Consider the following 16,227-nt stretch of genomic DNA (forward strand, 5'->3'; position numbering starts at 1 on the left):
AAAACATGTAGAAACTTGCCAAACACACTTTAAAATAGTGTTTATTTTTTAGTTGAATTGAAAAATCCAAAATATTAGACTTTTTTTTATTCAACTAAAAATAACATTAATATCAACCAATATAATTAAAAAGAATTGATTATCAATATATTCAATCTAATTATATTGCTTTTAATGAGTTATAAAAAAACAAACATCACCTAAATGTTTGTAAAATACAAATAATAACTTTAATATTAAATACGAAAATTCTTAAAAATTTACATTAAAACTATTATAATTTTTGAATCTTAACTAAAAATTTGAGACACCAGAAACCTTTTACTACCTCAAATTGTAAAATTTTTGAAATTAATTTTTAAGAACATAATACATGTCCATATTTTTTTTATACAAAAGTTTCTACTTTTGAGAACATAAAACAGAAAATCTATGGGATTATGATTAAAATACTTAATACAATTTTCAATTTCCATTTTTCAAAGAAGCTCAGCCACCAGGAGAGAGATGCAATTATATCCAAATGGTAAACAGAAAATTTCTAATTGTTTCCGGATCATTGCTAAGAGCAATGAAAAAGGGTGTACATTGTACAGAATTTTTTTTGGAAAATTGTGGCTTAATCACACCGTTCACACATAGTGCACCCAGAAAATGGGTGGATTTTTATGACATCCTACAAGGGGACATATATTATTGAAGATTTAAATAATGAAGATGGAGAAGAAGAATGATAGAGGTTTGTTTGTGTCTTCAACGGGCTTGGACCCTTGTGTATGTCAAGACCATCACAAATTCCTTGGCTGAGGTGCCTACTGATGTTGCCACTCTTTTGGATGTCGATGCTGTTCGCAGCCATAGCTCCACCAACTTCTGCAGCTGCAGCGTCGGAACCACTGCTTCACCCTGGCACCTTATCTCCACCTTCACCAACACAATTAACAGACACAATCAGCAAATCAAACACACAACATACTGCTTTGGCTAATTGGAAGGTGTTGATGACAAAGGACAAATCTTCTGGGATGCAAATGATTTGACCTGTGTTTGGTCCAAAAGAAAAGAAAAAAGATCTAGTTTGTGATGTTTTGGTGCCAAGATTTCTGAAAATAGATGAATTGGGAATCTGGGATCATGCGGCTACCACTCACAGATGCTTCTATTCCATATCAGATAGCAGAACAAGTTTCTGATACTATATATATATATATATATATATGGTAGAGTTCTTTTTAATCATATAGACGGGTTTTAAAGTTGTGACGGCCTAGTAAATTCAAAGTGGACGGTATTTACATGGGAGGGAACGGGTCGTTACATTACTGGTTTCTAAGCAGCATGCCGGCAGTGGAGTTATCAAGCTGTGAGCAAACTCCTAAGGATGAGGACTATAGGAACAAATAAGCAACTGGAATAAACTCTCCTTCAAATCCATTGCCATGAATCTCCAGGAAAGTGTAAGACCTCAAAGCTTAACATTTGTTGGCTTCCCTCTAATTCTTTTGAAAATGTTAAGTTTCCTGCTTTTAGCAAACAATAACCAGGAAGGGGATTCATGCATTTAACAACTAACAGTATCTTTGTAAGGAGCACAGACAAAGACACACCCAGACATTTCTAGCTGTCAGGGAAGGTAAAATAAGTGCTTACCTCAGCTTCGTTGGTCAGATCAAGTTTCTTTACAAGGTACTTCTGAATAAATGAGACAGGCAAGTTACCATCCCTGCAATGCAAAAATAGAAAAACATGAGTGCAGGCGAGAATTTACCGGTAAAAACATCAATGTTGATGCCAACCTCATTATCATGTTCTGAAAATTTGACAGACAAAATTGCAGGATTTATAATTGCAAGAACATGGTCATAAAGAAGGCCCATTTTGTAATGTTTGCGTAATAGGTGATATCCTAATTCAATGAGCAAGATAAAAATCAAACAGAGCTTACTAAGTTAGCCTTACTCCCAATGCTTAGCTTACTAGGCTAAGATGCTCACGACTTGGAAACTTTAGAAGGTGTAGTAGGTGACGTTTAAAGAATGGAAGCTTTTATTGCTCAAAGGAAGCTTTATAAGTGCTTTTGGGAACTCACTTGCTTGGTTGGTTAGGATCTTGGGTGGTGCCTTGGCTAAATGAGGGCCTTACCTATTTATAGGCACCAATGGAACTCTCTGGAACCTTGGAGGGTTCCTTACAAACCAAGAAAATTCTAGAACACCCTACATAATTCTATGTACAAGAGTTATGTACAAGAATATACAAGAAATTTCTAGATTTTTCTAGAAAGCCTTAGACTCCTCTCATGCCTTCCACCATAGTGTAGAGATGTGTGAACTTCTCTAGGCATCTCTAGAACCTTCCACACTCTTCCCACTAATGTAGGAGTCTCCAGAAGCTTCCTAGACTCTATATAAGACCACGGGGAGGGTCATTTGAAGCATCCTGTGACATAAATCTCAAGAACCAAAAAATTTTATCCCACTGATAACAAAATTCTTCAAGTGCTAAATCTGATCTAGTTTCATGCAATTCAGTAACTCGGGAATTTACTCTAATGTACCTCAAAGTTGGTAACTAATTCAGGAATTAGTTGCAATATTATAATTGTTTCAAGTGATGTCTAAATGAAAGAAGAAAAAATTCCTTGATCTTGTAAAAGAATATTGGAAAACTCACTTTTGTTTATAAACTGCACAATTAAATTAAATTAAATTAGATTTAAAATTGAAAAGATACTTCATTCTTGATTTATACTTTCACCATATTTTATGATTTACTCCCAAATCTTGACAATTTTATGGTTCAGAACAATTCATACATCACTTAATACAGATGTTCTAAAGAAGCTGAACAATCTTGTTGGGAAACTTTGAAGTAATTTAAAACCTCTCTTGTCAAGATATAATTGATACACAAAATAATGATATCATGTTTCATCATAAAAGCGGATGCAACAAAATTAAAAAAAGAAAAAAGAAAAAAAAGAATCACATTAATGTGAAAAAAAGGAACTTAATCTGCATAAATATCAAGTGGGGTGTCTGTAAATAGGAAATCAATATAAAAAAGAAATTTCTTATTTTATCTGTTTCTTTCAATGCATTGATTTTTTTATTATTTTGATGCAGCCCAGAGCCCTAGATACTCTTGAGCTTACCACCTGACAATATTATTAATGCTAAATTACTCCACTTGCTCCATTTTGGATCTACATAAAGGTCAGCAGTTTTCTGAGAGATATCAAAGGATGTTTATGTGCTTGGGATGATATTTTCAATAAAAATATCATAATAGTCAAAAGGTTTCAAATGGTTTTATCCTCTTAGGGAGTGTGCAGATCTTACATCAAAATGAGCTATTCTTGACTTAAAACATATCTTACTCCTAAAAGTAGAGATAGAAAATACTTCCTAGAAGATATCCAAAAACACAATGTTGGAAAGGGTATCCTGCTCCCTATTTGTAATTACTATATAAGTCCTATTTTGCCTATCACGAATGAGAATGTCTTTGCTCATCTTATTCATATAACAAAAGAAAGTAACACTAGCAAAAATACATGATCCTTCTATTCACGACACAATTTACCTCTAAAGCAGCAAGCGGGCTATGTTTCATCTTGACATCAAAGTATTAATCAATCAAAGGGACAAATGAAGTCCTCATAGACAGCAGTAAAGAATACAGTAATACTGTGATACTGTGATGTACACCAACGATGCTTCAAACTGTAAGGACAACAGTATGCATATAACATTTTCTTCTGCCTCCAAAACCCTATTTTTGAAACCAAATTTCCAGATGAGGAGAAACTTATATCGTCTTACTCATGGATTTTTTGAAAGAGTCATGTAAATTCCTGAGTTTGTTGCTATTCAAGAGGTCTTTGTTGTTCTCTTATTTTATCTTCACCATGTCCATGCATTATGCACTTAGCAAACTAATTTAGCATCCATTAAGGATGAGAATTGGTGAATCTAGTCCTGTTCAAGAGTTTTCCTTGGATGTGGTCATAACTTCATGGTCATAGAGTATGTCAATTAGGTAAAATATGAAATGCACATTTTGTCTGAAAACTCCATTTGACAATATGAAGTTCCAGGTTACAGCAAGCCACAAAGCTCTTAACTATCTCATGTGTGTTGGCATGCATGCGTGTGCCTGTGTGCATGTGTATGTGGGCACGGTGGATAAGGTGTTTTTCCTATATTTTCCAATGAAGTCTTTCTTTCAGTCACTTTTTTCTTCCAGTAGAGTTCCTCCTCCTCCAGAATCATACATATATGATAATGATAATAAAACAAAATATATACCAACATTAACCCACAAATCCTACTTCCAGGATGACATTTAAAGATGTTCCTATACAACAGAAATGTGGAGCATAATAAAGTAAACAAATAGAATGAAATAGGAAAAAAAAAACTTCGAATGCCAAATTTATCTTATCAAAAAAGGGAAAAATGCAGAAAAACAGAAAGCAGGTGGTGGAACCAAATATACTCACTTTACCCTCAAGTAATATGCAGGTATCTTTGACAAGGGACCATTTCCTTCCCTGAATCCATTAACCATATAATCAGCAAAAATAAAAATAAAAAAATTTAAAGAAATCATAAATCAAGCTCCCCCTCAAAAGAAATACCTATGATAATTAAATTTCATGATCAAAGTGATTTCTTACTGGTTTTCAGAAGCAACTAATGAGAACCAAATTGGACAATTTCTTCTGCCGCGTTTGGCCCCTGCAGCACTTAGCACAACTTGTGCTGGGGTGCACATTTCCCCAGATGCAGATATTCTTTTTCGGCCCACTGCACGCATTCTTCTACGTTTCACTGGTCCTGGAAGCAAGGCGGCTCCATTCTTATCATCTTGAACTTTTATTTTGTGTCCATGCTCCTTCATTTTGGTCTTAGGAATGCAGACTTCACCATCAGCGGCATTCAGTGGCTCTGCTTTAGCTTTAGTTTTAGGCATATATACTTCACTGTCAGGAGCATTAAATGGTTCCGACTTAGCAAGAGACGTCCCTTGAGAATTAAATTTAGAGGACTTGGTTCTGTTTGCAGCTTCAACAAGACAGTTTAAGGGTGTCCACAGATCAACTTTTCCATCCCATGGATCAGCATCATTCTCAGTATCTTTATTAGGCTTTTGATCTTTTGAAGCTTCAGATATGGAAGAATTCTACAATTGATTTAACAATAATGCAGAGGTGTTATCACAGTATGGCAAATATATCATTACCTAAAAGGGATAGCTCAATGAAACCAATTTGAAGTTTGTCACACAAGCCCAAAGAGTCAAAACTCCTTGCCTCCTTTACCTGCTTCTTAGTTTGAGCAACTTTGTTTCGAGACTCAGGTGAGCTTGAGCTTTCTGGACAATCTTCCACAGAATCTTCCTCTTTCTTAATGGGTTCCACAATGGAAAAACTGGAACCTCGTAGAGCAGTACTCTTTCTTGCAACAGCTTTTGTTCTCCTTCCGGTCAAGCCAGTCTGCATTGATACTCGGGGAGTGCTTACGACCAAAGATGAAAGTGATCTTTCCTTCCTTTTAACTGGCAGTGGAATTGGAGGCATAACTTCAGGAACACTGATCTTTCTTCTTTTGAAAGGAAAAATTTTGGCCCTTATATCTTGCAAATTGTGGTCAGGCCTGCATATTATTATCAAGCACACTTAAGTAAATATGAGAAAATCTAAACACAAGTCCCCAGAACATACAAAAAATGTCTTAACTGTTTTAACCATAATCTTTCCATAAAAACCCAAAAGACAGATGCTAGGGGATAAAAAAAAATTATCTGAAGGTGGAAATGCTGTTAGAGGTAGCACACACTAATGATTGGGGAGCCTGTAATCTAAACTGTTTTAGCATTTGCATTATCAGATGAATAAAGTTTGTGTAGCCAGCCTATCTGGCTGAAAGCAAAGTTCCGCAAAAGAAGAAAAAACAGAAGGCAACTGAAAAAAGGCGCCTCCTTCATTTTGGAGGCTTATAAATATATACAGTTACAAACTTGGAATTTTTGAATTGTTTGTAGTAATTGGGAATAACCAGAACATCAGAATATATGTGGATTTTGTTTGTCAAATCAAATATTCAAGAATTCTGGAAATAACTCCAGAATTTTGTAGCTGTGAATTTAAGTGAATCTCTGCATTGTAGTTATTTACAATGAAGTACCAATGCTCGGTGTTGCAAGGTTCACAACCAATTGATCTTATACCATATACCCTTTAAGGCAATTATGAAAGAAGAGTTAGAAGGCCTTCTCGTAGCCTGTGAATCAGAAGCCCTAGATCATTCCAACTCCAGGTGTGATTTCTTTCAGCTTTTCCAGATAAAGGGTGCCTTAGTCCGACAGAAGTCTCGAAGAGAGAAGGAATTGAATCAATATTCCCAAGGGGTCTGTAATTTTGTAGCTGTGAATTTAAGTGAATCTCAGCATTGTAGTTATTGACAATGCATCAACTTCAATAGAGTAGGCCTTTAGATAACCAATACCACATCTAGTTTCCCTAATGCCAAATGGGGCCAAATTGGAAAATCACCAGTTGCAGCAATATCTGGATATTGGTCTAAATTAGAAGGGGAAAAAATGAAAAACCAGCATACATCAGAAAATGTTTGAAGAAATAGAAACTTGACAATGACCTAGAGCAGCCTGTCATCGACTCTTATAATATCTTAAATTTTGTGGTTTTATGGAGATGAAGGAGGATTTTTTGTTTTTTGTTTTTTTTCTGATAAGTAAAGATGGGTATGTATATATTAGTATGAAGGAGGATCATTTATACCAAAGCAATGACAGAGATGAGCTGATAGAAAAAAAATTAATAAATAAACAGAACAAACAAAACAAAAGGTTCTCCTGATCCCAATAGGCCTCATGCACAATGTCATTAGTGCTTATTATATATATATAAAAGGTCTGCTGCAAAAGCCAAAAAAAGGAAAAGAAAAATTACCTATTTAAGCAAGTGCATTAAATTCACAAAGCGAAAAGCAACTAGTTGTTGAAAAAAGTGAAGGAAACAACATGATGGTTTGAGAGTGTAAGTAGCTGGGTATCAATATAAATAGTTGAAGATGTTTGGAAGTTGGCTGGAAGTGTTCAGGTCCAATGGGAGAGAGGCCACGGCTCTCTTATACGATGTGCATATCCCCACAGGCAACTAGAGGTGTTAAGCCCTCAGGTCATCACCAAATCTGTATCTTCCTGACTATATCAACAGAAAAATACACAAATTTGACTAAGATCCAAAAAGAAAGCTACCAAGTCAGCCTCCCAAAAACCAACCCAAGCTAGTCTTTAGTATGCAAACAAACACTAATCCAGTCCAGCTTCCTCCATCAACTCTATTGGGAAGGTTCAAGCTATTCTGAAACCCCTTTATTTTGTTGCTGTGAAAGTCCCTCTATTAGGAAAAGTGGATGCTGTGACTAATAATTCTCTCCATGATCAGAGAGAAGGATACCTTTAAAGCATTACAAGACTCGTGATGTGTACCCATTGATTCCATTAAACAATCTGTAGTTTTTGAGTAGTCCAACCAAGAGGTGATGATTAGGGATAATTGCCTACTAGGTGACCTTGGTGACCGAGGCTCATTATATTTTGGGTAATTGCAAGTTGGTAATCAATGACCTCCTTGTGTTCCTAAGCTGAGGCACCACCAGTTGATCAGAGAATTTAACTTCAAAAATAGTTGCCTCAGTTATCCAGGCCAAGTTAAAATCGGAGGCTTGTTTAAGAACCTTAAGAAGGAAGTAAAATTAACGTTCTCTAAGCCAACTAGGGTTGGTAATGATATCATGTTGAGGTTCTTGCTCTCCTTAACAACCATAGAGAAACAAGAGGTGTGGGGACGAAAGGTTAATGCAGATTTGTCTACCAACACCAGATAGCTTCTTCCAAGTGGACAAACTGTTTGAGAACTCTTTCCTTATCATTGTTCTTTTCGAGCATCTGACAAGTGTTCAACTTGCTCTATAGTGTTACATCAAAACCCTAGGCTTTTGAATGGGATCATCGAAGGTGATGTAAAGTGACACTGCCTTTATTCTACTTCATATTTGGTTTCAGGTTTGGGTTCATTTAAGGTATTTGGACAACCAATCGAGATTGTAGGGAACTATGAAATCCATTAAAAGATCTTTAGAACAATGTTCAATCACTATTACCATCATTATCTTTGCATAGTAAAACTAATTCCACTTATTAGGTTCATAAAATAACATGTTTTGATATAAATTCCTAAAATTGAACAATAAGATTTAAGGATCTACATGCCTTATCAAAAACCAAACATTCATATTACTAAAGCAAATTTGAAAGTACAGCATGTATATGGTAGATCCTTGCCACTGAGGACTATGTGCGTGCATTCATATCCATTGTCTTAAAACACATTTGTGAATGTGCATGTGTATCTCCTTGAATTTCTAAACCAGAGGGACAAGGAGAAGGAGAGAGTGAAGCCTAGTTACAGTTCAGACAGGACTGACCTGAGTTTATCCACAGGAACACAGCCCAAATCAATATTGCATACAGGACAGCAATCTACCTCTTCATCTGAGAGCTTCTCATAAATGCATTTCCTGCAAACTGGTTTGGAGTTGAAAATTCAATGCATAAAAAATTACATATTGAACAAGTCAATAACACTTTCAGGAGATAAAGGACTCGTAACTTTATGCCCTTCACTGCTAGCAATGTATAATTAATGCAACCCCCCCCCCCCCCCCCCAAAAAAAAAAGGCAGCACTCCATGTTCTTAATTCATCACCAAATGCAAGAAACATAGTGATGGCACAAGAACAAAGGAGATGACAAGAGATCTGAAAATTTTTCTCTTGGTTCTCTAAGTAGCATATCATACAGGACCATTATAGTTATTGATGAAAAAGGAAACATAAATTACACTCTAACAGTGCCTATAAGAAAAAAGAAAAGAAAAAGGAAAAATTGCAATCACAATAGGATTCTATCCAAGCTATGATAATTAGGATTTCAAAATGTGAAGAAACATTAAACTTCCTTAGCAACTCAAAATTGGGAGGCATAAAGGAAATTATGAAATTGGGCACATTTGCCAAAGGTATCTCTGCCAATATCTTGCATCAAAAACAGAACATTAATGCATGCTTAAGCATCTCAATTACTCGAAGCATAGACCAGATATCCGTAAATTTTCCAGGTGAACTTTGTTTCCTCTGTGTATCTATCCATTGGATTTGCCCTATGCCTTCTATGGGTAATATCATATATTAATTAAAAAGGAAAAGAAAAGGACATTCCTCTGAAATGAAAATTAATGTATCATAAAAAATGTTTCTATCAAATTGGAAAGCCAGCTAGCAAGGAAAGTTATAGGGAAATAATACAAGTTGCTACCAAATCAACAAATTTATTCTTAAGGTTCCATTTTTTTATTAAGTTATTTATTGCAATTGATATCAATGGCATCCAGAAGAAGACATAATATATAACAGCGGCTTCCAATAAGTACAGCTAATGACAATAGTGATGCATATGCTTCTCTCATGCAGGAAATATGCTATAAACAACTTCCTCCCATTTTGTAACTACTAACATAGAGAATTGTGAATATGGAAAAGATCTGATGTGAAAACAAGTAGGAGTTGCCAACAGCCTAGACCAAAGGTGGTTTCTATGACAGCAGCTTGCTGCTAAGGAAATGAATTCCACTGGAACAAATAAGCTGTAATAAATATATATAGATTAGAATGTATCAACTCCATATAGAGAGACGGCTAACACCTAATGAAATTCAATTACAGCTACTACTTAGTCCACGTTAATGACCATAATTAACAAAAAAAATAACATCCTTCCAATATTACTAATGTTGGCCGTCAAACCTGTAGCATGCTGCAACTGAAAATTGAGACAAATTCTTAAATGAGTTATCAGATGGATGGAATAATTCAAAATGTTAAATTGGCCTTTGCAAGCCTTGTTTACCCCCTATGTATCTTGGTTGGTCCCCATTCCTTTTAGGAGCCTAACTATATTCTTTCTCTTAATTTGCCAATCAAAAATAAAAATAAAAAACAAAAGAAAGGAGAGAACAATCTACAGTAGTAGGTTAATTTAGCTTCTAGATGGGATCCCAAGAAAATAAAAAGGCTCATAAAGAAAAGAGCTTAGTCATGATGGCCAACTGAAAACCACCAAAATAGATTGTGTAACTATAAAAACGACCCTAGTCCGCAAAAAAATAAAGAGAACAAGTTGATTGACAGCCATGCACATCATGAAAAGGATCAGAAGGAAAAAAGCACATCAAGATCAGTATGAGATTGAATTACGAAAATCACAGAATCAAATGAATTAAACCAAAATCATACAGAATGAAAAATAAGGCAATATTAAAATCAACTCAGGGTTGTCATGGTTATGGCATAACTCAGATTTCTCAATGGTGACAGGAACAAGAGAGAGAAGAACTAAAATTAACACACATTGAAAAAAAAAATGATCAAAAAATTGAACAGGAACCTTATTATGGAAGAATGAACCATAGGAAGTACTGAACTGAACTAACTAGATGATATAAACCTACACAATTTTCAATAAAGTCCAGAAATAATCAAATTAAACTAGATTTTTCAGAACTTCAGATTCTTCAAGGCCATAAAGAAAGCTTCGATTCCTTTCCAAAACATATGAATTAAAAGCTTTGGAGAGGAAGGGTTTATCAATTGAAAGAAGAAAAAGATGACATAAATTTGAATAAGAGAAGGACAATTTATACCACATGGTCACTAGCAATGTTAACCAATGGAAAGGAAAGAGCTTTCCTGAAGAGGCAATTAAGAGTTCAGAGAGCTATACTAGTGTCACCAGTTTTTGACCTTAAGAAGTTCAGACAACCAGTGTTCAACAGATGATATTTGATTATCATTTCAATTTGAGTTTTCAGATCCGTATTTTCACGTCCATAATGACTGATTAAATATTTTCTCAGAGAGAAACCCAGGTACATTAATTGGACCCCCTAAGGCCTAAAAAATACAGCTTTTATTGTTCCTTATTTCCTAAATTAACAAATAAAAAGAAAGAAAGGATAATCACATCAACATCATAAACACACAGCATTTCTCTCTTTCTTCTATGTAATTCACAAATCTAAACCCAGTTCATAAAACCAAGATTCTGATATGGAATAGTACATGAGAACCCAGATCATGAAAACACAAAGCAGAAGGAACCCAGTTCATATAATGGAAGCTAAGAACAAACCCAGATCAAAAACAACATAATAAAGAAAAGGGAGATTGAGAAACAAACACGTATGAATTCTGAAATTGCATAAAAGACATTAAATCCATACCACGGAAACACAAAGTAAAAGAAGCCCAGTTAATAAAATGCAAGAGAACAAAAGGCCAGATCAGAATCGGCCAAAAGAGAGAAAGACAATAGTGAAGCTTACACGTATGAATTGTGAAATTACATAAAGAAATACATGAAAATCGGTATCATATAAGCACAAAGTAAAGGAAACCCAGCTGCTAAAATGCAAAATAACAAGAGCGCAGATCAGAATCAGCCAAAAAAGAGAAACATAACAGTAAGACTTACACGTATGAAGACATAGAGATATTGTCGTAGCTTCCTTCAAAAGCTTATTACAAAGAGGGCATGTCATGCATGCTGCTATTGTCTCCCGCCGTACCTTCACCACCTGACTCGTCATCTCTCGTGCACTGATTCAACGCAGAGAATCACCAAGAAAAGCAGCAAGAAACAACGAGGAAATTTTAGAGAGGTTGTGGCATTATGGGGACGTGGGGAGAGAGACAGGATCTTGGGGTTGATTGGAAGAAAAATAATAGATTCAGAGGTGAATTTGGAGATGGGTTAGGGTAATTTGGTAGAAAAGTGAGTGGGGATTGTAGGAATTCGAGAAAAACAGAATAGAACGGACTGAAGTGGGTGATGAGCTGATGAGGCGTGAGGCGTGAGGCGATAGGCTTGAGGCTTGAGGCTTGAGGCTTGAGGGTGAGGCTTTTATACAAGAGACAGTTTCAACGAAAGTCCATGAAGGAAGGCACGGCCAAAAAACACACAAAGCAGAGTCTCTCGTACGCGTGTAATGTGAAAAACGCTTCTCACTTCCCTTCCTGTCCGATACACTCAAGTACGCTGGTGGGTAGACGGGCAAGTAGACGACATGTATAACCCCACCCCCCACCCCCACCCAAATTCCCCCTCTTTTTTTCCCCTTTTTATTTTTTTATAATTTTATTTTATATTATATTTTTTAAAAAAAGATACATACCTGATACCAACAAAGTAAAAAAAATAAAAAATTATTCATGCTTGATATGTTATCCTATAAAAAGCCTATTTGAAAAACAAAAATAAGGGATATTGTAGCATAACTCCATTTTTGCAACATTTGAATGATGCGTCATCATTTTATTTTAAAATTAATAATACAAAAAATGGTTTTTTGGACAAATTCTTGGTAATAATAAGTCATCCCCACAATAATTGATATTATTTCAACAAGCTTTGTCTAATATGATAAAATCACTTCTAGTTATAATACTTTTTATGAATAACATTTTTGTCATAAATGGTTTTTTTTTTGGAAAAGTAAACTTTAACTATAATTTTGAGAATCACGAATGAATTTTTTATTTGAAATTAAAGGCTATATGAGGATTTTTAAAAAGAAACATCTATTAAATATGAGTTCAAGAACGTTTTCGACCGATTTTTTAAAATATTATTTTAAGTAATAAAAACGCTTTTAACCGTAGTTACTAGTCTTATCATAGAGTGTGAGCTAAAATGATATTTGTTTTTTTACTTAAGTCTAAATATAACTTTAATGCTTAATAATATTAAATATTATGTTATTTGTTTTGTAATATTTATTTCTATTAAACATTAAGGCTATGTTTGGTTCTCAGAAAATTTGAGGGGAAAATGCAGGGAAAGAAAATACAAAGGAAAAATAGAAAGAAAGAAAAAGTAAAGGAAAATAAAAAATGGATTAAAAGTTGATACATTATTTTATTTTTTACTTTAAACTCATTTTATTTATTTTAACTCATTAATATAAAGATTAAATAATTTTAAAATACATAAGTTTTTAATTAGTTTTAATTATATTTGATTTTCTTTTATGTTTTTCATAGGACAACCAAACATGAAAAAATCATTTTCCTTTGCATTTTTTTCTTTCCTTAGTATTTTCCGGGAACCAAACATAACCTAAAAATTAAAGAAAAATCAACATATTGCATTTTCCATTTAGAAAAAAGTCAAATATTTCAATTTTTTCTATTCAACAAAAGATTTATAACAAGTCATGAAAAAAAGTAGAAAAACAAATAATCTAAAGTCTAAAAACAAATTATTTTCAGTAAAAAGCCAAAAAAACAAACACCCTCTAAGAGTTGGAACTAAAATTCATAATTTGAAGTAAAAATAGATTGAGATAAGTTAAGATCAAGGAAACCTAACTTGATTAAGCTTCCCCTAGTATGTAATAATGTTCCCAACACATACTTAGATATTCTTATTCTTACTATGAGTTCTAAGTTCTAACCAACCTCGCAAAGCCGAATAGTAGCATAGAGGTTGGGCTTAGTGATGGATTGAGTATGTAACCTTCTCAAAGTTGGTTGTGGGCGGAGCTCAATAACTAAGTGGTCCCTTTCATTAGCCTCATTTTGATTTGTGTACAAATAAATCCATGGCTCCCATCTTTATCAATGGATATTGGCAAATACAACACGTATCTTTAAAAACCTCTGTAATTGGAGTTTTCTTTTGCTAAGTTATAGAATTGATAGGGTCTATAATCAACAACCTTGTGATGCCTAACTCAACAGTTGATGATGAGCTCAATCAATCCATATTAAGTAGGTGGAGCTTGAAGCATTGTGGGCTTCGTTTTGGTTTGTTCTATTTTATGACTTGAACAAGCTAACTAACAAGATCATGACCCCATCACTAACTGATTCCTTGGACTAACCAGTTAGATTTGGATTGTTGTGTTTGGTTCATTAAAAGACCGACTTAATATATATGGGACAATTCCCTTTTATCCAAATAAGTTCAAGTTGACAAGTTATATATACATATGTAAGAGGGATGATGTAACGATCCATTCCTTTTATGTAGATATTATATATTTGAATCTAATAAGTTCTTACGACTTTTAAATACATTTATATGATTAAAAGAAGTGTATATATCTTTAATTTAATATGAGAAATTACAATCACCCTTTATCATATTACATCCTTGTTATATTCCGTGGGATTAAAGGATAAAAAAGGCAAACATTCTTAAGAGGCTAAATAAACTCCCACATCGAAATTAAGGATCATATCTAATATCATTTAGATAACTCACTTTTTTCTATTTAGATATTGTTTGCTTTGGGTCTATTGAGTCATCACAACTTTAAAACGTATCTACATCAGCTCTAATACCATTCAAAGCAACCCATTTGCTTCTCTATCGGATATGAGATAATCATAGATGCTCATTCATGAATGTGAAGCAAAATTTTACCATATACAAGGAGTTGAAGCCGTCGATTAAATTCCCCTACAGACAGATGCATTCACATGATGATTGTGGTAATATTAGTCAGATGCCTTGACCTTTCTCTAGCATGCATCATGGGGTTTCTCATATTTGCTTTCGGTCTTTCTGGGAGTGGGGCTTCAGAGTAATAAAAGTGGGCTGTAGAAGGTGTGAATGTTGCTCTTCCTCCTGGATGCCAGCTTTGGAAAAAGATGGCATGCCCTTGGAGTTGGGTTGGCAAGGTAGCCACTCAGCCTGGCATGGTGCTGTTATTCAAAAACCCAAATATGTCAATTAGTACTGACCTTACTTTTAATTATGTACCATTTCCATGCTTAGCTTTTCTTCACTATCTGTTAGAAGTCCTAACTCCTTGGTCAGCTATGTGGGCTCCTTCTTGCACTATAAATGTAGTTCAGTTCCCACCTTTTCTACTGAATTCTTTGACATTGCAAACCTATTATTTTGAGTGATTTAGCTGATTTTCTTATACTACGTACTTTAGGCATCTAGGAGCTTTGAATTTGTTTTTTAAGTTTCCTTTGTACTTTCCTTAACTACCATGTGACCATAATTGACTAATTTGAACTAAATATCACACAATGGAATCAAAACAAACCAAGATAATTAAGTTTTACGGGGTATTTGATAAAATTTAATACTTATTACATAATGACTTAAGTTGATTTTAAGTTAATCATAGTTAAGTTATTAACTTAAAACTTGTTATTTAATTTTTATTTTAATATTAAGGTTTTTTGATAAAATTTATTCTAAATCATCAAATTAACATATTTATACTTATAAATTATAATTAGAGTAAATGAGGTCAAGTAAAAATGAAAGTCGTTGTAGTAGTGAAAGAGATCGTGGAGGTAATTAATGCAAATTATAGTAAAAAAGGAAAAGGAAATATGAATTTAAAAATAGTTAATTATTTTACTTATTAATTAAAGTTGTTTTTTACTTTGAAGCATGTCATTAAGTTATTTTACCAAACATACTTAGTTTGCTTAATGACTTAAATTAAGTTATTAAGTTGATTTACTAAACATTCTCCTAGTGTGAATATATTTTATGTATTTTTTTAAAATAGAAATTTATTCTAAAAGTGAATTTTCTTTAAATATATATTTATCTTATGTCTTTAAAAATTATTTTTAAAATTTTAAATTTAAGACAATTAAAGATTTTGATACCTCAATTTTCTAATATAAATCATTAAATTTTCAATGTAAGCCTTAAATTTTATATTAAAATTACTACTATTTTATATAGTATCCTACAGTAAATAATAAAAATATTGGTCTTGTTAGCCCATCTACTGACACATATAAACTATTTCCTCATTGACATGGGCCATAGGGCTTGAGAGGGAAGAGAGAGAGAGGGCTTATTCCTTTGGGCTTATCCCAAAGGCCATTTGTTAATTGTTACTAGAGTGGCCCAAGGCAGGCCATATTTGTTGAAACCAGGCATCTTGTGTCCAAACAGAACATATGTTTTGGTAACCCACAAGCTGTGTAAAGACACACATGGCGGGCACCGATTGGTCACCTGAAGATTTAGGATATGAAATGTCTGTCCATCTATCTATCCACATTCTGTGGTGCACCAAACATACACTATATACCGATA

At 33.9% G+C, this 16,227-nt stretch overlaps 1 protein-coding gene across 2 annotated transcripts; it reads right to left on the minus strand.

Annotated features, from left to right (window-relative positions):
• Nucleotides 1-516: 516 nt before the first annotated feature.
• LOC117929539 (E3 ubiquitin protein ligase DRIP2-like) lies at nucleotides 517-12,058 on the minus strand. Of its 2 annotated transcripts, XM_034849850.1 has the most exons (7): nucleotides 11,620-12,058; nucleotides 8,517-8,616; nucleotides 5,327-5,660; nucleotides 4,682-5,187; nucleotides 4,505-4,555; nucleotides 1,651-1,723; nucleotides 517-924 (listed from the first exon to the last, which is right to left on the minus strand). In XM_034849850.1, exons 1-7 carry the CDS (start codon nucleotides 11,732-11,734, stop codon nucleotides 754-756), a joined length of 1,350 nt encoding a protein of 449 aa, XP_034705741.1. In that variant the 5' UTR covers nucleotides 11,735-12,058; the 3' UTR covers nucleotides 517-753. The 2 variants fall into 2 exon arrangements, with proteins under 2 accessions (XP_034705741.1, XP_034705742.1); XM_034849851.1 differs by lacking the exon at nucleotides 8,517-8,616 and having other exon boundaries at nucleotides 11,620-11,719.
• Nucleotides 12,059-16,227: the final 4,169 nt, after the last annotated feature.

Source organism: Vitis riparia, chromosome 14 (genome assembly GCF_004353265.1).
Source record: "Vitis riparia cultivar Riparia Gloire de Montpellier isolate 1030 chromosome 14, EGFV_Vit.rip_1.0, whole genome shotgun sequence".
In the NCBI taxonomy this organism is placed as follows: Eukaryota; Viridiplantae; Streptophyta; class Magnoliopsida; order Vitales; family Vitaceae; genus Vitis; species Vitis riparia.

Coding starts and splice junctions, on each gene's coding strand:
- LOC117929539 (XM_034849850.1), bottom strand. CDS start 11,734: ATGACGAGTCAGGTGGTGAAGGTACGGCGGGAGACAATAGCAGCATGC. Junction 5,661..8,516: donor GTTCCTGTGGATAAACTCAG/GTCAGTCCTGTC, acceptor AATAATATGCAG/GCCTGACCACAATTTGCAAG. Junction 5,188..5,326: donor TTGCTCAAACTAAGAAGCAG/GTAAAGGAGGCA, acceptor AATCAATTGTAG/AATTCTTCCATATCTGAAGC.